At 37.2% G+C, this 24,312-nt stretch overlaps 1 protein-coding gene and 1 long non-coding RNA gene across 3 annotated transcripts; both read right to left on the reverse strand.

The window, feature by feature from the left end:
* Positions 1-456: 456 nt before the first annotated feature.
* LOC129448970 (uncharacterized) lies at positions 457-7,211 on the reverse strand. 2 transcript variants are annotated; one of them, XR_012371039.1, is made up of 6 exons: positions 7,076-7,211; positions 5,857-6,399; positions 5,577-5,753; positions 3,218-3,304; positions 1,095-1,182; positions 457-937 (listed from the first exon to the last, which is right to left on the reverse strand). It is a non-coding gene; the product is annotated as an uncharacterized lncRNA (long non-coding RNA). The 2 variants fall into 2 exon arrangements; XR_012371038.1 differs by lacking the exons at positions 5,577-5,753; positions 5,857-6,399; positions 7,076-7,211 and adding exons at positions 3,468-3,521; positions 3,688-3,883 and having other exon boundaries at positions 463-937.
* A 1,558-nt stretch (positions 7,212-8,769) lies between these two features.
* traf4b (tnf receptor-associated factor 4b) lies at positions 8,770-23,884 on the reverse strand. The gene is made up of 9 exons (XM_055179689.2): positions 23,753-23,884; positions 23,507-23,591; positions 23,222-23,381; positions 15,901-15,952; positions 14,750-14,854; positions 14,066-14,227; positions 12,153-12,314; positions 11,461-11,616; positions 8,770-9,657 (listed from the first exon to the last, which is right to left on the reverse strand). The coding sequence occupies exons 3-9, from the start codon at positions 23,362-23,364 to the stop codon at positions 9,001-9,003; spliced, it is 1,437 nt and encodes a 478-aa protein (XP_055035664.2). The 5' UTR covers positions 23,365-23,381; positions 23,507-23,591; positions 23,753-23,884; the 3' UTR covers positions 8,770-9,000.
* Between the last annotated feature and the right edge of the window lie 428 nt (positions 23,885-24,312).

Consider the following 24,312-nt stretch of genomic DNA (forward strand, 5'->3'; position numbering starts at 1 on the left):
AATAAAAAAGTAGCCCTCCAGATTGTTTTATACATATTGTTGTAGCCCTTGCTCACAATGTTGGAGACCCCTGCAGGCTAACTCATTTCATATTGTGTATCAACAACAATCAACACTCAATAACAGTTTATGTTGTGTTAATCATAAAATTTCTTCCCTAACAATTTGACAAGAGCTAGTGGAGAAGTAGGCAACTAGCCCACTTGCATGCAAGACTCCGTCTGGGGCTGCGCAGTCTGCAGCCGCTTCCTTTTGAGTTGCCAGGTTTTATGACAAAAAAAGTTTAAATTGAAAGTAAGTGATTGTTATGTGTAGGGTGTATTTCATACACAATATGACAACCTGGTAAATGTCAGTCTAACAGAAAAAAATGGATCAGTGAGTTTTCCAGGAGAAATAACAAAACAGAAGGGCATCTGGAAATTTTTTTTTACTTTGTTTTTGCAAAGGCAGTTTCATTTATTTTAACACTCCACAAATTACACTTTCGGGTGGTTTCCCGGACAGGGATTATCTTAAACCGGGACTAGGCCTTAGTTTAATTCTGAAATATAACTAGTTTTAATAACATGTCTTAATAAAAACATTACTTGTGTGCATTTTGAAGCATCACAAAAGACACTGATGTATTTTATGATATGTCAGTGCAAGTTGTTTTCAGTTTGGACAGCTCTTACATTTATTTTAGTCTAGAACTAGTCTAATCCCCGTCCATGAAACCGTCCCATAGCAAACTGCAACAAAAATAAGAAATTCCCTCCAGAATAAGTCATACTCCAGAATCAGTCCAATCAATTATTTCACTTAAGATGCTTGCTTGTCCCGCCTTTGCCGCCCCCATTCCTGTCTCTGCTCAGACAGCCGCAGCCAGTTTCTCACAGTCATCTTTATATCAGCCTCAGTGGAACTTTGTAGGCAGGATTTCTTAACACAGCACCTAAAAAAATGTAATAATGTAATAAGCAACAGAAAAAAATAAGACAGCACAAAAGTCTATATATCTTCGTGGATGGTTTCTAAAAAGACAATTCAGAAAAGTCAGAGCATTTTGCAAAAAATAAAATCATGTTGTTTCAACACATTGTAGGACTTACTCAGGAGTACCTGATGAATAGGCTGTGATTTAAGGAGAGCACATCCCTTCATCACTGGGTGTGTCTTGCTGCCAATCATCTTGTGGCACTAGGAAATACAGAAAAAGTCCCGTTACACAAAGAACAGCATCACCCAGGTCCAACTAACATAGCTAAATAAGTGACCCCACAGCAGTGGTTCTTAAACTTTTTCTGTCATTTTTGTCATTCCCCATTTTATGTAGGACTGTGCTGTGTGTGCGCTGTGTATTGTGTGTGTGTGCCTGTCTTAGTGTGTTCTTGATCTGCATGCTAAACAGCTTATGTTCAGGAGAGCCCAGCCCTTCATATTCATCTTCCTGCTGCCAATTAACGGTTGTCACTATGAAATGATAAAATTAGATTGTGAAACTGCTAAACAGTATGTAGGCTTTTTGCTCTCAAACTTTTCAAGTGCGCTTACAGCCACAAGTTTAAAGACCCAATAGACCCTTTTACTGTTTGTACACAATGGTGACGTGGCAACGTATGCACGAGCAGTTTGGCAACGGAAGTATGGCAAGAATCAGCAGTGAAGTAACACAGACAGAGAAAGTTATTTTAAAAAGTTGACTTATCAACTTTTTCAACACATCTACCAGATCCGTGTACTATAGTGGAGTGGATAGAAGACGTTAGCAGATGGCCAAATATAAAGTGGCCAGATACATATGAAGAGTTTGGTTCCAAAACCCAATAAATCCATTTTGACAAATTTTGTTAAAAACGTGTTTTCTATACCAAGAAAGTGACAAGATGAAAACAACTATTTTCTGTTACAAACTTTCACATAGCATCTTTAGGTTATAAAAACATAAAAAAATTCAAATCCATAACTTGATTTTCAAAGATTTATTATAAAACATATTATTTTTTCCACAAAATGCAATAAATTCATGACAAGTTTTTATTCAAAATGCTATAAATCTATTGAATCAATAGCCTTTATAAATGTGCATTCATCTTTGCCATGTTATTCATTTAGTTGACTAGTGGTATACACTAATTAAAAATATAAACATTAATGGCATTAATCAAAACACTTACTTTGTGATATTAAGAACACTGTCATTGATGCGGTTATACTTGACGTCGTCGCTTAACGTGTTTCACAGCGATCAGCTGTAACATGTTTTGGTCCTGCTCGATTTTCGTTGACTTTGAGTAAAATTATGGAAAGTTTTTCATAAGATCCGCTGGGGTCAATGTGTTTGCATGACAGAAACTTGATGTTGTCGGCCCGGGCAAACAAGCACCCGTCTCCCGAGTGTCTCTTGCGTAAATTATTAGATGTTGATGGCTTACGTTTCTTTCCCGTCACAGAAAACCATCACAGGTTTATCAATGCTATTAAAGTATTATTTTGTTTTTGTTTGTTTGTTGATCACGAAGTACAAAGTAGATGAGGAAAACTAGTATTCCGTGTACTCAACGTGCCGCCATTGTTTGTTTACATTGCAATGGTGCGCTGCAAACTGTGGAGCGGATTTATGGCATTCTGTAGAAAAGGAGGAGTGGCGTTTATTGCATTTTGGGAAAAAAGGGAGAAAAGATGACAGAATAAAACGGCGTATATTGGATTTTGCTTAAAATTAAGAATTTACTTTTTAATATTGACCTGATATAATACTGATTCTGGCAGCAACTCATTTTTTTCAAAAATGGCGTTTATTTGGGACCAAACTCTTTATATATACGTATATTAGTATATTATATTAGTACAACCAAACGCAACAACCAGACATTTTGATGCTGGGAAACCGTTTTAATAAACTTTCTGAGTTGCTAACACGTTAGAACAACTGGCGAACAACAACACTTCCGTTGCCGAAATGCGCACACAAACTATTTGATCACGTGGGCTGTAAAAGGGTCTATGCATCACATATTTAACGGAAACTTACATTCAGTACGAAGAAGGTCCTCATTCACTGATGTAATCACTTAAATGGAAAAAACACAAATGGCCCAGATCCAGCTTGATTTTAAAATCTGGCCCTAATTCATTTGCTATTGAATTATTCTGAAATGTATTGTTTTACTACCTCAGTATGATGTTCTGAGTAAAAAGTGCAGATTCATACATTACATGTAAAATATCTTACTATCGTTAGTCCTCTGACGGAGCCCTGGAAGAGGGTGACGTGGAGGCTGCTGCAAAGCACACAGGCCTTCGTTATTATTCGGTGTCACTAGAAAATACAGAAAAACGAAATTATTGGAGTGAACAGTAAGTCAAGTTTATCACAATTAGATAAACTAATGTCAGTGGGCTGAGTAATTGCCACACATTTCTACACACACACACACACACACGTGTCAGTGTTTTCATTGTCTGCATTTTAAATGGCTTACAGTCAGGAAAGCCTTCAGTTCTCTGCGCCTCTTTCTGAATATTAACCGCAGTCTCTTGGAAAGACAGAAAACCTTGGTTTTCTGATCACACTACTAATATAAACTCAAAAATCATATCTCTGGAACATCAAACTATGGTATGTGCTGTGGACCTGTGGAGTACATTGTGTCTGCTTGAATTTAGGGACCTGATGCATTTTACTATATAGGGTACACTTACCTTCACTCTACAATGATGTGGGATGGGCTGGAGGAGTTAAACAAGGGGTGGGAGGGTTAGCCAGCTTTCTTCTTACTGACACTTCAAGAAGATTAAAAAAGGTTACAACAGAAAGATGATCAAAAAGGCACATCAACCATAAGATTTGCACCTTAGATATCTACATCTGATATTCGCTGTATGAGAAGTGCAGCATTATACACATAAAAATGTTTAAACACAAATATTACAAATTCTTATCAGGCATAATTAAAGTATGAGCATGTAATTAAAGGGAGAGTTCACCCAAAAATGAAAACAATGTAATTAATGACTCACGAGTTTGGAACGACATGAGGGTAAGACCTCCGTTCATCTTCGAAACACAGTTTAAGATATTTTAGATCTAGTCCGAGAGCTTTCTGACCCTCCATTGAAAATCTATGCACAGTATACTGTCCAGGAACAGAGAGGTAATAAAAAAACATCATCAAAGTAGCCATTTGACATCAGTGGGTCAGTTAAAATGTGTTGAAGCATCGAAAATACATTTTGGTCCAAAAATAACAAAATTACGACATCATTCAGCATTGTCTTCTCTTCCGGTTCTGTTTTGAACGCGCACGAGACTAAAGTCACATGACTGCAGTGACGCAGCTGACGTACAACGTGGCTGATGTGTTATTAGGTGCGTCCCCGCTTTTTTTTGTGCGCCCGAGCTTTGTTTACAGTCTGAGGGAGACGAATGCTGTAAATGTGAAAAAAATTCACAAACATATCTGAGGATAACACGCCATCTGCGTCACAAGACTTTAGTCAGACACATGCGCTACACAATAGACATGGAAGAGAATGCTGAATAAATTTGTCGTTTTTGGACCAGGATGTGTTTTGGATGCTTCAACACATTCTGGCTGGCCCATTGATGTCAAGTGGCAACTTTGATTATGTTTTTTGTTGTCTTTCTGGACATGGACAGTGTACCGTGCATGGATTTTCAATGTGGGGTCGGAAAGCTCTCGGACTAAACATAAAACATCGGAGGTCTTACAAGTTTGGAACGACATGAGGGTGAGTCCTTAATGACACCACTTTTCATTTTTGGGTGAACTATCTCTTCAATTTTCTAATGGACATATGGAAACTTAAAGGAACACGCTGACTTTTTGGGATTTTAGCTCATTCACAGTAACCCCCAGGGTTAGATAAGTGCATACATGCCCCTTCATCTCTGTGCGTGCCGTAACTCTGTCTGACGCACCCACCGCTGGCCTGTCTGAGCACAAAGACCTGAAGTAAATGGCTCCAGCCAGCACGCTGCTCCCAATAAGTGACAAAACAACAGCAACATTTTCCTATTTATGTGTTGTGATTTGTTTAGTCACACCGTGTACAAACAACAAGGTCATGACACAGCCATCTTTTAACAGTATACATACTGGGAACTATATTCTCAGAAGGTGAAGCACTTGCTACTTGGGGGGAGTAACTGCACAACTCTGACCGAACTCTCTGCTCCTCACCGGGGGTTTCTCAGGTGCTGCTAGCAAATCACTGCACCCAAGTAGCCGGGCCCCGCCCTCTGAGAATATAGTTCCCTGTGTGTATATGATTGATAGATGGCTGTGTCTCACATGACCTTGTTGTTTGTGCATGTTGTGACTGTGCAGGTCACAACATATGGATAGGAGGGAGTTGGCATTGTTTTGTCGCTTGTTGGGAGCGGCGTGCTGGCTGGAGCCATTTACTTCAAGTCATTGTGCAAAGCTAAGCTAGCGGTGGGTGCATCAGACAGAGTTACGGCACGCACAGAGATGAAGGGAGTGTGTATGCACTTATCTAATTATGGGGATACAGCGAATAAGATAAAAAAATAAGCCTTTAAGGTCAAAATAGTTAATTCAACTTGCCAACTGTTATGTTGTTTCCAGCCATAGGTAGGAGGGAAGGGGGAGGAGGGTTTTTTGGAAGGTTTGTTGTGCGTTTTCTTCTTTTTCGCCTGTGATGTTTGTGGTGCATTTTGGGTGTCTGATGAAGGGCACGATGCAGGGGATGATGGTGGTGATGGTGATCTAAGTCAGGATGGTCTGTAAATGAAAAGTTTTTACAAAGATTAGTTTTCATATTGATCACATCGAACATAGAAAGTACAATGAGTAACATCAGAACAACATAGCCCCCCACTCTCACTTGTCTCATGTAGTATTCAACAAGAGTATTGTTTTCATCCTTTAGATGGGTTGGGTGATGTCCTCTTGAAAAAACTTTGGAGTATTTTGTATGAGTCTTTATAGACCCTTTTACTCTTTGTACACAATGATGATGTGGCAACGTAGGTGCACGCAGTTTGGCAACGGAAGTATGGTAAAAATCAGCAGTGAAGTAACACAGACAAAGTTATTTTAAAAAGTTGACTTATCAACTTTTTCAACACATCTACCAGATCCGTGTACTATAGTGGAGTGGATAGAAGACATTAGCAGATGGCCAAATATAAAGTGGCCAGATACATATATACGTATATTAGTATATTATATTAGTGCAACCAAACGCAACAACCAGACATTTTGATGCTGGGAAACCGTTTTAATAAACTTTCTGAGTTGCTAACAGGTTAGAGAACCACTGGGGAACAACAACACTTCCGTGGCCGAAATGCGCGCGCAAGCTATTTGATCACGTGGGCTGTAAAAGGTTCTGGAGGCCACCAAGCCATGCCTTCATCGTATTTACCTGAGTGAAAAAAACAGAAAAGACATTTTATTTTGCCTAAATTACAATGGTTAAATAAAGGCTCTATTTTATGAATAGGTGTGTGTCCAAAAACACTTACTTCCTATCACTTTATTACTTAATAACCACTTTGTCTGACTGTCTACAGTGGCTGTGCACTTGTACTAAACTAGCTCTTTGATTGACAGGTCTACTTTTAACGTTACCATAAAAACGCACAACAAGAGCTGCCTTTAATTTTAAGCATGTCACTTAGACAAAATCATTAAAAATGCATTTAGAGTGTAAGGGGTTAATATTATAAAATTACAGATGTCATTTTTGTGTAGACAAAAGACAGTCCGTCAATTTATTACCGTTTACCTAACTGTTTACCGAACGATCCCCTCACGTCAAAAATACTGTCTAAAACAACTCACTGAAAAATATTTAATACGCGAACATATTAATAATAACTAACCAGGGGTGCGTTTCCCAAAACCATGTTGCTTATTTTCCATTGCCAACCAACTAGTTGCTAACACAACAGGTTAGCAACTATGGTTTTGGGAAACGCACCCCAAGTCAACAGTTATAACAACAAACCAAGTCTAAAAACATGTAACGTTGCCTCCGACGCCAATTTCTGTCATCCGTTTATCGAAAACATTTCCACAATCATATTTAATCAACATACCTTCGCGCTTACACTGCCGGTTTGATGTGGACCAACAACTGCGTAGATCTAGTGAGGAAAAAAAGAGGCGCGGTCGGCATAAAGGTTGCTCGCGGTTCCTCTGCCGATCTCCGGCTGCAGACTCATCGCGCCGATCGTTTACCCACCTACTTTTATTCTGTGTGCAGGGGATAAACCGGTTTTTGCTAAGAATTAACTAAAAATAGTACACAGTGGAGCTTTAAAGAGCAAGTATTATCCGATTCACGATTTTAAATTTCTTTTGGTGTGTAAGTGTGTATTAGTACATGTTAACGATATGCTAAAGGTACAAATCCTAAAGTAAACGTTGATGCGAGTTATAGTTTTCAACGTAAATCTCTTTTCTTGGACTACAACAGACACACAGATTTTAGGCAACTGTTTACGACTCACAGCCTGCAAATTAACTCCTGTCAGCATTGCATTGTGTACAAATCTTTTAAACACGGTAAGGAGCTTCAGATTTCCAGCTGACGTCAGAGGTATTCAAGCCAATCACAACATACAGATTAGCCAATCAGAGACACAGCGCTTTTCATATCGATGAGTTTTGTTACATATCAGAGAATTTAAGGAAGCCAGGATATCTGGAGCTACAAAAATGTACGGTATGTGGAAAATAATGTGTTTTTTAACACCACGCGAACACATTGTATTCCAAATACACAAAACAATGTTGTTTTTTGGCAATGAAATATGTGCTCTTTAAATAATTTTGCGCTTGAAATGGCTGCAATTGTTGCTGATAGAAGAGGCATCACAGACATCATAGAGAGCATGGTACAAGGCAGAGGACACATAAAAGTTAGCTGAAATTTCACACCCCAAATTTTCAGCTACGATGTCCGTGGTGCTGAACTCAAGCACATCAGGCGTTAGTAGATCACCTGCACCTGAGGAGCATCAGCTCTGCTTATTTACAACCCTGAACTAATTTGTGCTGCTCTTAGTAGATTGCGTTGGTCATTATGGAAATCAGCTTTTGTGTATGTGTTATATATTTTGCGCCTTTTTAGTAAATAACCCGCATATAATACCATTTCCATCTGAGCTTTTTTGGAATTGTGATTCACAATAATAATTAATTAATAATTCCTTACATTTATATAACGCTTTTCTCAGTACTCAAAGCGCTTTAAATATGAACAGGGGAATCTCCTCAACCACCACCAATGTGCAGCATCCACCTGGATGATGCACGGCAGCCATATTGCACCAGAACGCCCACCACACACCAGCTTATTAGTGGAGAGGAGACAGAGTGATATAACCAAGTAGTAAGAGGGATGATTAGTAGGCCAATGGGCAAGTTTGGCCATGATGCCGGGGCACACCCCTACTCTTTTTCGAAGGACATCCTGGGATTTTTAATGACCACAGAGAGTCAGGACCTCGATTTAACGTCTCATCCAAAGGACGGTGCTTTTTTTGTGGTCTCACTAACACCAGCAGCAACCTGGTTTTCCCAGGTGGTCTCCCATCCAAGTACTGACCAGGCTCAGCCCTGCTTAGCTTCAGTGGGCAAGCTGTCTTGGGCTACAGGGTGAAATGGCTGTTGGCCGGTTTGTCACACATCCTTCAGTGCGTCAAAAGCACGGATACGAATATTTGCATAGATTTCCAGCATTAAACTGCATTAAAATGCATTCATAACAAAAGCACAGCAGCCTTTTTAAAAGTTTCATTGTTTTTAAAACAAAAATGTTACAAAGAAGATACTGTACGTGTCAATTACAAAGCAAATACACAAATTTTGTGAAATATTAGCAGTGATTAATTTTCCTTCATCTGTGGCAAGAGGCCTGATCATATTTAAACAGTAAAATTATGCAGTCATTTTCATCCCCATTTTCAATCAAAATGTAAAAAGCCATTCGAGATTCGCCTTTACCTTATCAAACACCTCAGTTCATTATCTTCTGGACCACATCTATGAAGGCTTTAATGAATACAGCGTTATCTCTGATATAGTTCCTTTTCCTCATCTCCTCATGGGAGATAAATTTAGGATAGCCGAACCCCAGCATGCTGTCATCCAGACAGCCCGCACGAACACTTCCCATAGCTCCTGGTCGAGGCCTCTGGAAGTTTTTCCAGTTAGGATCCGGGCTGAAGGACTCTGTGATGTGCTGAGGTTTGGTGAGCGCCGGGTCGCTCTGATCCAGGAGCGAGAAGGTGACGCGGTACGGGAAGGGCCACTCTAGCAGGCCGTCATACTCTCCTGGTAAAACTCGAATGTAGATGGATAGGTGTGTGCCCTCCCCGCTGCCGTTCCCATTGAGAAAGGCGGACAGTTGCAGACGGTAACCGTAGTTATGGGAATAGAAGGCGGGACTAAACAACTCCAGGCTCCCATCGGTCCTGCTCTTGGCCTCCTGCAGTCGTAGGGCGTAATCTGTGATCTTCCAGAGAAGGGTTCCATTACGGTTTCCGGAGAGTTCCTCCACTCCACGCCGGAGTTCCCTGAGCTCCAGTCTCTGACGGTTCACCAGACCACACAGGAGAGAAAGATGGGAGTTTGTGGCCTCCTCAAGGTGTCGCGCCACTGCGTTTTTTGAGCACTGCGAGTACAACAGAGATAACACTGGATTTCAATCATTGATTTCACATTAATTTGATGATCTTACTCAGTCAATATTAAAGATATTAAGGGTATATTTTTTTAGAATGTTCTTTACATTAAAAAGGATGATTTCATGTAGAAAACAGATATTTATAGACGGTTTCAGTGGTAACAACATAAACAAGCGGCTTTCGTGGTCAACACAACTTCCGGTAAACGCCGCTAAGAATTAATAACAACAAAGTCCTTTTAAAGTAGTTTACTTATATTACAAGCAAAATAAACAACACGTAGATTACCTAGGACAGTGGTTTTCAAACTGGGGGCTGCGAGATGGTGCCAGGGGGCCCCAGTTTTATGACATTTTATCAAACACATTAATTTATCATGATTTCTGTGTAATTAAACCAAAAAAAAATAAGTTTTTTTTATTAAAATGTTGAGTTTTAGAACAGTTTTTTGTCACAAATTTTCTTTGGGGGGCCGCAAAGGAATGCACCGTACACAAGGGGGGCCACACGCTGAAAAAGTTTGAGAACCACTGACCTAAGAAACCAAAACATTTGTTATTTTTAACAAGGTATTTGTTTAAGAGCAACTAGTCAGACCATTTAAAAAACTGGACCATTCAAAAAACTGAAACCGGAAGTAAAATTCCGACCAGACGCGTAATCGCGTCACCGCACGTGCGTCTAATGAAACCGTCTATATACTTATTCCAAAACATATACAATACAGATAACAACACAAAAAAAAAGAAAGCATAAAATCTAATTCAATGACATTCATGCATAGTACACCATAAGTGTAATGGTGCGTTCACACCAGGCGCGAATAAAGCGTTATATGCGATTGATTTACATGTTACGGCAATGCAAAGACGCAATAGACATCCCGCGAATGACGCGATTCACGCAAATTGAGCGTTTCACGCATATAACGTGTGATTCACACAAATTGCGCAAGTTAAAAAATCTGAACTTTGGCGGATATTCGCACTGTGCTAACCAATCGTGATGACATAGTGAGCTGAGGCAGAAATACGAAACAACAGTGTAGGACAAAATCATCGTCACTGTATGCGTAAACCCGGAGCTATACGACACATTTTCTTACTTTTATAGAAACAGAAATAAAAGGATCTTGCTGGGAAAAAGTGAGTGAGGAGGTCGGACAATCTGATAAGTCGTAAAAAACGCTCTTTTACTCAATTTGAGCTATATATACATATTGAAACTAAAAGCTAGTTAAAGCCATCAAATTGAGCATATTCACGTCTGCATTTCACGTGCAAATGACTTGAATTTTACTCGCAAATGTTGTCAATTTTACACGCGAATGAAGCGAAATCAAGCGTCCAGCTACACGTGAATAAAGTGATTTATTTGCTTCATTCCCATCTGGTGTGAACGCACCATTTGTAAATACTTTTTAGGGCTACCATACATCTCTCAGATTGAAGATATCACATTCAATTTTTACCACAGTATGGATTAAAGCAACACTATGTAGTTTTTTTTACCTTTAAATAATGTCTCTAAAATTATTTCATTGATAGAACAACTTTTAACTGGACAAATTGTACTGTTGCTGCAATCTGAGCAGCCTCCTAGCTGCTACAAGCACACTCTGAAAGTGGCGGTGGAGGGTAGAGCACACAGCTCCGCCCCTCCCCCTGCCTGCAGAAGAGTGTTTGATACCAGGCACTGTTGCACTTTTCAACCACATGGGGGAGCTGTAAGTCATTTTTACATGAAAACTACATAGTGTTGCTTTAAACATGATTGACTGAAGATCATACCCTGTGTTTGCAGCCAGCCTCTTTAAATGGACAGAGGACCATAACAGTGTTGCAGCCTTCCTTTATATGAGTGGTGATGTTCTCTCGGGTGATTCCGGGTGTGCCGCATCTGTTCGGGCATTGCGCTGGGAACCGTGGACACTGTTGCTGATGATTCTGTGAATTATATTAAAGGTGCAGTGTGTAGATTTTAGTTGTATCTACCGGTGAGATCGCGAATTGCAACCAATGGCTCAGTCAACAGCTCACCCCTCCCTTTCAAACACATAAAGAAGCTACAGTAGCCCCCACAGGACAAACATGTCATCGTCTGAGACAACGTAGTGATAAAACGCACTCTGTAAAGCAGTTTGTCCGTTTAGGGCTACTGTAGAAACATGACGGGGACTTTCACGTAAGGGAAACTGGTGTATGTACTGTAGATAAAAACGCCTCATTCTAAGGTAATTAAAACATTTCATTATATAAGGTCTTTATACACCACTGATAATATAGTTATGTATATTATACTGCATTTCAGAGATCCTTCTAAAAGTTACACAATGCAGCTTTAAACCAACCCAAACCCCAAAAAAGCTGTCAAAAATAATTTGTGTTTCTGTAGCTTGACTTATATAGTATGGTGCTTGCAATGCCAAGGTTGTGGGTTCAATCCAAGGGAACACTGAAAATAAATTGGCTCCTCAACTGACCTGAATGGTATCATAGAGAAACTCTTTTCTGCAGTATCTGCAGGGCAGCTTGCGTTTCGGGCACTCAGACGCACAGTGTTGGGTCAACAGTCTGCGCACCATACGAGCACCACATTTATTTTCACAGTAGATGCTTTCCTCCGGACAATCATCCTGGTGATTCTGTTTGAGGACAGACAGGTGTTATAAAATATCTATAAATATTAAAACATTTAAGAAAATTTATAATGAATCAATAATAATGATATATTAATAGTTAAAACAAGTTTGGTTTATATAGTGCCTTTCTACAAACCCAAGCTCGCTTTACAATAGAGATCCAAGAAATGGTAGCAGGCATATGACAGAAAAAATGTGCATACAGGTACATTGCAGTTAAGATCAAAGGTGAAGGATAAATGAACAGCAGACAAAAAGACTGTTAAATGAACATGGAGTTTAGAAGAACTTAGAAGTAATGTTTGTTATACTCATTGAACATTTTTGTAAGCTTGTAATTTAAACACTTCATGAAGTGATTTGTGTTTTAATGGAAACTAGTCGTACTTGTCAGGCCCGGATTAACACACTAGTGCCCTAAGATCACCATATTTGAAGTGACCCCTATATTTTAATGCAATGTAGCCTACAACATATCAACAATGTAGATGTCTTTTAAATTAGCCATAGAGATTCAATATGCTGATCTAGGTTAGCAGCTAGTTAGTTTTTAATCCCTATAGTTAGGTTGTAACTGATTTGTTGAGGGTATTTTTTGCTCCATAAAGCCCCCTTTCAATATGCCACCCTTGGCAGCTGCCCATCTTGCCTATGCCTAAATCCACCAGTGCACACTTATGGGCTTGAAATCTACTCGTCTTTTAACATGAAATAACAACTAGAAGAAATTCCAAATTTGCAGGTAGCACATGTGCAATTAATTGTAAAATTGCTTGTGCTGTCTCAAAAACTTGGTCGCAGTCTGGACCCCTATTGGCTGAAGGGGCACGTGCCCCCTTGGTTTTTTTGAGCCAATGGATTTTGCATCCAACCACAAAATCAAATACGCGTCCATTAATCTGTTATTTGACTTTTAATCTGTTTAAAATGCACAATATTATACTTTCTGTGCTGCATCCTTGTCACTTTTCGGAGATTTTCGCCGTTTTGATAGTGTTTTGATCATGTTACATTACTTTTATTCTGGCGGCAGCTGGCGCTGCAGTCACTGCAGTCGCAGACGTCATCAGCGTCTGGGCGCGTTCACGAGCTCTCTACTATTGCTGGCTTGCTGCTGCTTTTGGCTATCTGAGGAATTAAAACGTGTTAGAAACGCTCACAACATTTCCAAACCCCAGTACGGTAATGTGCAGTTAACCTCCTCTCTGTAGAAAATGTATGGTTTTAAATGTGACCGTCTCAACGTTATATTAGTAGAGATTCATCTTCTTGGCACAATGCCAAAGTTCGCCAGAGTTCACGCGGGCGCGGAATCTCACATGCTCACATATAAGGTAAATTTTAATGCAAAAATCCGTTCCTCTAATAATTTTATCTAAACATATTTTTTTTAAATCATTAAAAAACATTAAAATCAATCACGTGGCTATAGCTTATGTCATTTTCGTTGTTTATATTCTTTATGGATTTAAAATTACATTAAATTTATATGATGCAGTTGTTGTGAAAAATGCATAATGACACAATAAAACAAGCCATTAAGACTTAAATAAATAAAACATGCCGTTTCAGATGTAAATATGATGCAAATGTGTCATTATTCTGATTGAATAGTATTTGATATGAAAGATAGTCATCACTTTTATTTTGGAGGTTTTTGCATGAAAGCAGGGGTTTTCAGATTGTTAGAAATGTAAGTTTCACAGATTCGCTTAGAGCACCTTTAAATGAAATTAGAAACAGGATTGTCTGACCTCATATGCATCACCGGTGAATTGGTCACCGCAGTGATCGCAGTGCAGCTTTCTCTTAACACAGTCATGCTGCAGGTGATCGGGCAGCTCTCGCCTCAGCAGCTTCATCGGGCATCGGTTCGGACACGGCACCACGTTAAACTCACACACGGACAGATGAGCCTGATAGGGGCGAGATACACCCAGTGTTAAAGTGAGAGAGTGAGATCCTTCAGAAAAGACAGATCACACTGATATAGGTGATTTTCTTTTGTACACTGTCAGTAAAAATGGACAAAATATGTACCCCAGGTGTCATATTGGTACCTTAGAGGTGCATATTGGTACCAAATGTATACATATCTGTACCTAATGGTACATATTAGGACCTTTATAAAGGGTACTGCTCCGGTGATCCAATGCCCACTCTGCCCCAATGTCCACACATTTTTCGAGCTACATAAATACGGTAATATATTATAACTTAATATAATATCAATATAATGTAATATAATGTCAATAACTAAAACCAAGTAACAACATATATGATCTTCATTTGTCTTCTTACTATTTTGGCTACTTTTGGTTTAGAAAAAAGCTTTCTTTCACCTGTTTTTTTTTCAGTTTCTGGTTTTGTGATAGTTTTGGTTTTGATTATCCACACCTCTCCATAAAGATGAAAATACTGTAAGTGTTTGTTTTTACCTGGAGCAGTTTGTTCTGTGCGGCCCATCGGCAGCCCTCCTCACTGTGAATGCAGCGAATGGGCAGAGCAAGAATCTGCTGTTCCAACTCCAAATCTGGAAAAATCTGTAATCACAAATCCACATTAATCAATGTTTGCTGGGGTTTAAGCTATCATTTACATAACTATCCTAGTGAAGATATAGTGACAAAAAATTTTCAAAGTGAAAGAGTCAGAGAGAGGGTCAGTTGTGATCATTGTGCAGGACAGCATGAATATACATAATGTAGAGACCATACTGAATGTGAAGAGCTCTGACATGTTTTCATGTAAATGAGCATTTTTTTTATCAGACTCTTATGTTAAGGTTCAGTAATTTCAGTTTATTGGCAATATAAAGGTTATTAGGCAGTAATTGAAATGCCTTTTTTTCTCAAATGTCACTATTCATTTCATTTCATAGACTTTCACTGCAAAACCCTCTAAGTGCATGCAATCTCCACATCTAAAAAAAGTGTCCTGTCACTTTTTACTGTCCTTTCTGAACAAAGGTAAAATGCTCAATTCGGTCAATATCCTAATATATTCAGTAAACCTCCTTTCACTGACTAAAAAACTATTTGGCGCACCTTGACGTACACGCGCCGTCGTTCATCCAGTTTTTCTTCCTTGCTCTTAGAGGACTTTGCTGAAAAAACATTGTGGCATTTAAAGGACAAGTTCTGTATTTTACACTTAAAGTCCTGTTTTCGGAGTGTTTGTGATGAAATAGAACGGTTTTGACTGAAATTTGGACATATGCGGCTGCCCCGAGAACTTTCGGGTGTTTGTTTTTTCGCCTCCTACCTTTGCGGTGGGTGTATTAGGTGCACTGGAACGATCCTTCCTAGAATGCATTGAACTTTAGTTTGTATTTCTGATTGACTCGGGGCCGGGATTAATCAGATTTGAAGCGTGAGTATTTGATGAGCATTCAGTCAATATTATTATCTCATTTTTGACGGAGGTGGTGTTTAGCAGCTGTTGCATCCAAGCTTTTCATGTATTCATACAGTTTGTGAGAAGGGTGATGCTATATATGATGCAGTGCAACACCAAATACATTAAAACAAGACATGAAATTGTAGCTGATGTTTGCTTTTCATTTGGTGGTTTATAATAGTGCACTCACTTTGGCATAATCCAGAGGCAGCTGGTCTTCAGGGCACTTGAACACTCCTTCACTATTGACATTAAACAGAGAAAAACAAAGAGTTGCATTACAGAGTATGAATGTGACCCTGGTCAACAAAATAAGATAATTTTTTAAATTATTATATATGTAATTATATATCTATTATATTAAATGGTAAATGTACATTTATATAGCACAGACCGATGGCCGTCCAAAGTGCTTTACAAGTTTTTTTTTGCCGCACATTCACCCAATTCATGCACTCATTCATACACAGACGGCGTTGTCAGTCATGCAAGGCACCATCCAGCTCGTCGTGAGCAGCTGGGGTTAGGTGTCTTGCTCAAGGACACCTTGACACTTGGTCAGGTGAAGCCCGGGATAGAACCAACAACCCTCCGATTTGTAGACAACATACATGAACCACTGAGCCACTGCAAGTATATATGAAGAGTTTCGTTGCAAAACGAGATAAATTCCTTTTTTAACATTTTTGACAAAACATGTTTATTATTATGTTATCATGTTATTATTTTGTTTAATGGTGCTACTTAGCTGTATTTTTTAAGTAATGACGGTTTAAATCAAAACAAACCAACTGCAGTTGAATTGAAATTAATTGGAATGCACAACCAAAAAACGAGATTTCTGAACAATTAAAAAAACGGTGGTTATCTTGTTTTGCAACGAAACTCTTCATATATAGATTTATATACTTAAAGCTGAATAAAAACGCTTTTCATTGATGTATGGTTTATAATGGTAAGGACAATATTTGGCCGGGATTCAACAATTTGAAAATCTGTAATCTGAGGGTGCAAAAACTCTAAATATTGAGAAAAACGCCTTAAAAAGGGACATTTCACAAGACTATTTTAAGATGTCAAATAAATCTTTGGTGTCCAAAGTGTACATATGTGAAGTTGTAGCTCAAAATATCATAAAGATCATTTATTATAACATGTTAAAATGAACACTTTGTAGGTGTGAGCAAAATTGTGCTTTTAAATGCAAATGAGCTGATCTCTGCATTAAATGGCAGTGCCGTGGTTGGATAGTGCAGATTAAGGGGCAGTATTATCCCCTTCCGACATCACAGGGGGAGCCAAATTTCAATGACCTATTTTTTCACATGCTTGCAGAGAATGGTTTACCAAAACTAAGTTACTGGGTTGATCTTTTTCACATTTTCTTGTTTGATAGAATCACTGGTGACCCAATTATAGCACTTAAACATGGAAAAAGTCAGATTTTCATGATATGTCCCCTTTAAAGTTGTCCAAATTAAGTCCTTAGCAATGCTAAATACATTTTTGATATAATTAAGGTAGGAAATTTGCTATATATCTTCATGGAACATGATCTTTACTTAATATCCTAATGATTTTTGCCATAAAAGAAAAATCAATAATTTTGACCCAAAATGTATTATTGGCTTTTGCTACATATATATATATACCTGTGCTACTTATGGCTGGTTTTATGGTCTAGGGTCACAAATGATTTACACACTTTCACAGAAATCCTTGCTGTATGAAATTTGGGTCATTCAATGATAAAACACCATAGTGTATGCACAATAGTTAGTGCTTGTACTACATTTCACTACTGCTGGTGGAATGATCTTCCTATAGGAGTTTGATCAGCCACATCTCGCGCTACTTGCAAAAACAATTTAAAACTAATCTTTTCCAAAAATACTTTGACAAATTAATACTGATTGTAGACACACTTCTTCTATCTTAAAGGAACACTCCACTTTCATAAAAATAAAATCCTGATAATTTACTCAACCTCATGGCATCCAGTTGTGTATGTCTTTTTTGTTTAGTCAAGAAGAAATTAAGTTTTTTGAGGAAAACATTCCAGGATTTTTCTTAATTTAATAGACTTTATTGAACCACAACTGTTTACAGTTTCAATGCAGTATAAAATTGGAAAAAAAATGTAATCTGCCAATACTGATTATATGTTGATATATTGGTGCATTTTATGTTTCATTTAGGGATGCACCATTATATCGGCATATAATCAGTATTGGCAGACAAAAGCATTTTCCCCACTATTGGACAACGCTGTGATAGGATTTCACGACATAATACTTTGAAACAGAGAGTAAAAAGCAAACATATCAATATATAAATATCGTTATCGGCACAGCAATTCTGTATCATGCATCCCTAGTTTTTATTATATTTTGCGTCATTGTTCATGTTCGCACCGGTTCGCAGACCGCTAGTAGGCAGTATCCACAATGTAACCCACAATAGCAGCGCAACAGCAAAAGAAGAAGCAACTTGCCCAGTAAACCCACAAATGAAAAAGGGTTAGGGTTAACTTGTATATGTTATTTGAGAAGCAGTGATGGAGGTAAAAAGACAGCGAATGTTATTGCAGTTTGGGTTAAATATCACATCTCAACGTAGCCCATCTTTGTTTTTACTGTTGTAAGCGGAAATCCGTATGAGGAAATGCGATGCAGATCTTTTTGACCTGACGGGAGGGGTTCTAAAAGACCAATCACAGCGCTTGCGGTCTGCATAGCATGGACGCCCTGTTACATTTCGGTGAGGTGCACTACTGTGTAGCCTACTAAGGAATAAAGTCTGTTTTAGTGTTCCTGCTGCCTTAAAATTTTGAGTTATTTCAACTTAAAAATCTTAGTTGACTCAAAATTGAGTTGAATTAACTCAAAATTTTAAGGCAGCATGAACACTGTACAAGCAAATCTATTAACAGAGGAACAAATCTTAAATTCTGAAATAAAAACATCTACGCTTCGTACATAACGAAAAGCAGCATTCACACGTGTATGTGAAGAAATTAATTTGCATTTGATCAACTGTCTTTACAGGAACTTCAGTGAGAAAATATCAGGATCACCTCCCACACCACATACAGACACAGCGCGCCTTCGGGAGAAAGTGAGTGGACCATCCATCTGTGATGGTGACGTCCCACAGCACACGTAATGAAGAGAATCAGCACGACCAGCACATCACCAGAATATTAATAGAGCTTTTTATCTTTCCATTTCATCTAACACATGTGCACATTTGCGACTCTATTAAGAATTTTTCAATTTTTAGAGAACCTAAATACAGTAAAAAACTGTAATATACACTGTAAAAAATACTTTGCTGCCTTAATTTTTTGTTGTTGAATCGGCTCGGATTTGCAAGTCATTTCAACAGAGATGAGTTGTCACAACTTATAAAATATAGTTGAGAAAAGTCACATTTATTTGTAAGTTATAACAACTCATCCATAGTCAAGATAAATAATAGAAAGTTGGAATTACTTGTGGATCCGAGTTGGTTCAGCAAAGAATGTTGGGGCAGCAAACTATTTTTTTACAGTGTAGGTGCATTTGTGTTTTATCCACACTGTAAAACCCGACAAGTTCAGAGTACTCAAAAATTTTGTTGAAACTGATTACATAAATTTTTTTAAGTAAACCAACATCAAAAATTTTAAGTAAAGATAACTTAAAAAAATTCAGTTAACCCAAATTTAAAAGTTTATGCTTCATTTTATTAAATCTTTAAGTACAATATACATAAAACTACTGTTTATTATAAGGACAGTTTACCATATATATTTTTTGTATACCGTACTTAAAACCTCTTTTTACCATTACATTTTGTTCACAAGTCACAGAAACAGATCATGTGACTCATGAAAATTTAAGACAAGTGAAAGTGTGTTGAGACTGAACTCAGTGCAGACTTTCCCACAGTCATAGTTTATACTGTATGATAAAGCAACATATATTCGACCTACAGCCTAAGCACAGGCACTACACTTCTGAACAATGGTAACCACAAAACTAAAAAATAGCAAACTCTTCTAAATCTCCAACATAAATAAATGTTTAACACTATTGAGTCTTTCTCTTTAATAAAAACCACATAAAATAGCACTTAATTTCAAAAAATGCTCTCATATTGCAGGCTCATGCAAAGCATGCTGGGAACTGGAACCTCCTCAACCAATCGTGTGGATTTAACTTTAAACTGAAGTAAATTTGCAGTGCCAGACTCTTTCTTAGCTTACCTGGCAATTTGAACTCATCACAACCACCAAAAGTTTGTAATTATTTGCAGTGTTTGTTACAGTGAGGCAGTGGTATTGAAATTACTCCGTTTGGAAGTAATAAATAAATTTTTTGAGTTCTTTGACTCGTTTTATTTGAGTTTGTGAAACTTAAAATGGCAAACTTGTTGAAAACACATAAAAATTTTAAGTTCAATAAACTTTTTCACAGTTTTGAGTTCAGTTCACTCATTTTAAATGAGTACATTGTACTGTTTGGGTTTACAGTGCACATTGAGATAATATGGTAGAAGATGCTGAACTCCTCTCAAATGATCTGATATAACTTTGAATCTTTTGTTACTGTACATTTAGTTTAGTAACTGAATAGCACATGTTAGCATGTGATTGGACAACGCTGTTAATCACTACAATGATAACACCCTAAAACAAAGCACAATGAATGCGATTGTTTGTGCCACCATCACACAAGATTTTGTTGTGACTATAGGATTCAGTAGACAGAGTCTGTATAGATGACTGGAATGCCAAGAACGGGCCCAAACTGTGTCCAGTTATTACTGAATAAACTATAACTTCACATGCATCTGTCTATGTGATTCAGATCAGCTATTTTAAATGAGATCTAGACTTAAATGTAGTTTAATGTAGATTTCTTAATCATTACAAATAAATGTACATTACAAATGTATCTATAATGAAGCAGATTTTGTGTATTCTGTACTGTACATTAATCTTAATTGATTAATATTAAATATTAAATTATTTGTTAAAAATATATCAAGTAAAGCATACACATGTAAACCTGAACAAATTGAATTTATTAAAAAAATTGGAGGAAGTTGTTGTCCTAAAAATAAGTAATGTGAACTAAAACAAATTACATTTAACGTAAAATTTCTAGTAATTCTAATATAATTTTGCAAGTTAATTAAACTTAATTTTAAGTTGATTTAACTTGTAGACACAAACCAGAAAATCCCGCACACTATCTTCTCGCAAAACAGTATCAAATATTTTTATTTGCGTATGATCTTCATCAGGCATCAACCATCATCACCAGGTTGATGCCTGCCCCTACTGAAAAATCCAGCATAGACCAGCACAAGCTGGTAGCTGGTTTTAGCTGGTTTAAGATGGCAGTAGCTGATCTAAGCTAGTCCTCCCAGCCTGGCAAAGCTGGTCAAGCTGGTGGGTCAGCTGGTCTTCCAGCCTGACCAGCTAAGTCCAGCAAGACCAGCTTAAAAAGTGACCAAAACACACTTAAACCAGCTTATTACACCAGCAATACCAGCTAAAACCAGCGTCTTAGCTGGATTTTTCAGTAGGGTGATAAAGATCATACGCAAATTTTGATACTTTTTTGATACTTTTTTGCAAGAAGATAGTGTGCAGGATTTTCTGTGTTTGTGTCTACATTTGGACTCCATTGTCTTCTCTTACTTATGCACCTACCGATCACCTACAGGTGTGCGCCTTTGACTTGAAAAAGTTGATTTAAGTTGAAATCATTTGTAATATTAATTGCTCTGCCCAACTTAGTTTACAAGTTCAATGATTTTCAATTTTAATTATATTACTTTTAGTGTTAAAAAGTGGTATTATAGGGGTATTATAACACAAAATTCATGACTGACCTAAAGTCAGAACCTATTCTCCACATAAACACACACAAAACTGCATTTGTGACATGCATTTTAAGTACTTTGGAGAAAACAACAATAAAATGTGCTGAACAGGGTTCATGTAAGTAAACACTGATCACCTGAACTGTGACTATACAAAACGATAATTTACAACAAAACAACATGAATAATATAATAGCATAAACCTATATAATGTTTTATTAACAAATATGTAAGTAATTGTTCTTATCAGTTCTTATTCTGCGAAAAAGCTCAAACAATCAAAATATTAAGGCAATATTATGGGTTGTTCTTACAACATGTACTGATCATTTTAAATTCATCAATGAATTTTATACGCTTAAAAGTTAAACAAACTAAGATTTTTTTAAGTCCAAACCTCAAAATATTAAGTGATGTTTACTTCATTGTTTAAATACAATAAGACAATATCTGGGTTAACAGTGCAGGAAGAGAAAAGCACAACCTATCAGATTCTTTTGTGACACTCAAATCTCTGACATCCTGTTCAGCCTGTTTGGTGTTTCTTTTGTCAAAGGTGCAATTATGTGTAAGTGATATTTGTATTTTCACATTCTGTGTACAAAAGAAGATACAATAAAAACTATGTTTATGTTTAGTAAGTAGTAAAATACATAAAAGTCTTTTATAATTAACATATTTTTTAAATTTCTTAATAACTAACTTTTTACATTTTTATATAGGCTATCAGATAATATATAAAGTCTGTTTTGTTGTAATACACTCACTGCCATGTGGGGCACTTTCCCAGACAGCGTTTAGATTAAACCAGGACTAGGCCTTAAAATTATTATTATAGTAGTTTTTAAAAACATACCTTACAAAAAACCTTACTGGTATGCATTAAGACAAAACAATGGCACTGATATATTTTAAAATGTTAACTTTTCAGTTAAGGTAGCTCAAACATGCATTTAGTCTTGGACTAAACTTAAGCCCTGTCTCTGGGAAACCGCCCAGTGGCTTAAACATACTTATGCTTTATGAATGATAAGTTTTTTTTATCAGATACTTTATGAAATGGTATGTAAAAAAGACAAAATGTACAAGTATTTTTTTAAGAAGGGTGAATTCAGGTAGTTTTTGAAGGTCATTTCAATGTAAAAAAAAACAACAACATAAATTTACTCTTTTTGAAAACATTTATGGACATAATGAATAAGCTGTGCATATGCACTTTTATGTCAGGAAAATATTTAGCTAGTACAACAACTAATATTATTTCTTATATTAATTTATTACTAATATTGGGTAATTAAACCTAATATTATTTACAACGAGTGCCCTAAAATCATTTTTCATAAACAAAAAGACTTTTAGGCTATTTATTTACTTTTTAAAAAATTGTTAAGGTCATATTTGATTCACATTACAGTATGAATTTGAAACCTGTTACTACCAATAATATTGTACTCGTTGCAATAAAATGTGCGTTTGCTTTTATAACATAATTATGGTACACTGAAGTACTTTACAAGTACAGTAAAACTAATAACATTTAATGTGCTTAAATGCTTTTGCATCACAATAAAATACATAAAATCAAATGTTAGTCCACATATTGACTTTCTAGTATGTGAAGTCAAGAGCTTTACCTGAGATATTCCTGCAGACAGGTGTCACAAAATCTGTGTCCGCATGTAGACACCTGCACAGGATCCCTCATCGGTTTATTACACAAAGGACAATACAACCTCCTCCTCGGTCGATCCAGAAACTTATAATCTAACCCTGGCATGTTGTCTTGTAGATTTTCTTCAGAGTAAAATTAAAAAACGGTCACATGAAACTATAGAAATAATATTTTCCGTATTGCTGTCCAACTGAAAGTCAATTCTTAGTCTTATTTAACGATTATAATCGTTTGTCAAACAATGCACCTTTCACGATATTTCCGTCTACAGTAAACTGTAGCAAATCCAGTTTCCTCGAGCCACCTGTCTGTTTCCACGTATGCCCCGCCCACTGGAGAGAGAGAGAGAGGCGGGGCTTAACATAAGCAACCGTAAATAATATATACCAATACGGGTTTAACATTTACTCAATATTTGTGAAACTAAAATTTAAATGCGTGTGGCTAAATGCATATCATAAAATTATTAATTTTGATGCTGTTTAACCCTTACCTACTTATTTACAGTGTCAATGTATCATTTCATGGCGTCATCATTATGTTGATATCTGATACCTTAACACCTCCCTAAAAGCTCTTAAAATTCAAAGGAAAGAAAAGTTGGTCAGGTGAGTATTCATTCATTACTTAAGGTGAGGTTGATTCACAAAATATATACAATTGTAGGGCCAAAATGTATTTAAAATCTTCACTTACAACTGGAGTGGGTTTGACTTCCTGTATTGAATCATAAAAAGTTGATTTTAGTGTTTCTACTGTAAATTGCATGAATGCAGCAAATTTAAGACGGTTTCATCGAAACAAGATCGATCCCGCAGAACCAGTTTGACTTCCTCATTCCACACAGCAGCAGGCATAGTTATGTTGACCTTAGTCTCCTTGTGTAAAGTACACAGCATGCACACCATGTTTAAGTACAGAGACTTACTGTAATAAGTTTACTGCATTTATTTTTATCCGAATTATGCCTCAGGTGGTTTTACTGTTTACACGACGTGTGAAGAACACATGGCACCTGTGATGTTTTGTGATGAGTAACTGTGTGCTTTTAAA

The sequence above is a fragment of the Misgurnus anguillicaudatus genome, chromosome 9, assembly GCF_027580225.2.
Source record: "Misgurnus anguillicaudatus chromosome 9, ASM2758022v2, whole genome shotgun sequence".
Lineage (NCBI taxonomy): Eukaryota > Metazoa > Chordata > Actinopteri > Cypriniformes > Cobitidae > Misgurnus > Misgurnus anguillicaudatus.

What these genes read in the sequence shown, in the direction of transcription:
- traf4b (XM_055179689.2), bottom strand. Translation starts at nt 23,364, where the DNA reads ATGCCAGGGTTAGATTATAAGTTTCTGGATCGACCGAGGAGGAGGTTG. An exon ending in TGTCTGCAGGAATATCTCAG is followed by an intron (nt 15,953 to 23,221) that starts GTAAAGCTCTTG and finishes TAATGTCAATAG; the next exon opens with TGAAGGAGTGTTCAAGTGCC. An exon ending in CACAGAACAAACTGCTCCAG is followed by an intron (nt 14,228 to 14,749) that starts GTAAAAACAAAC and finishes CGCCCCTATCAG; the next exon opens with GCTCATCTGTCCGTGTGTGA.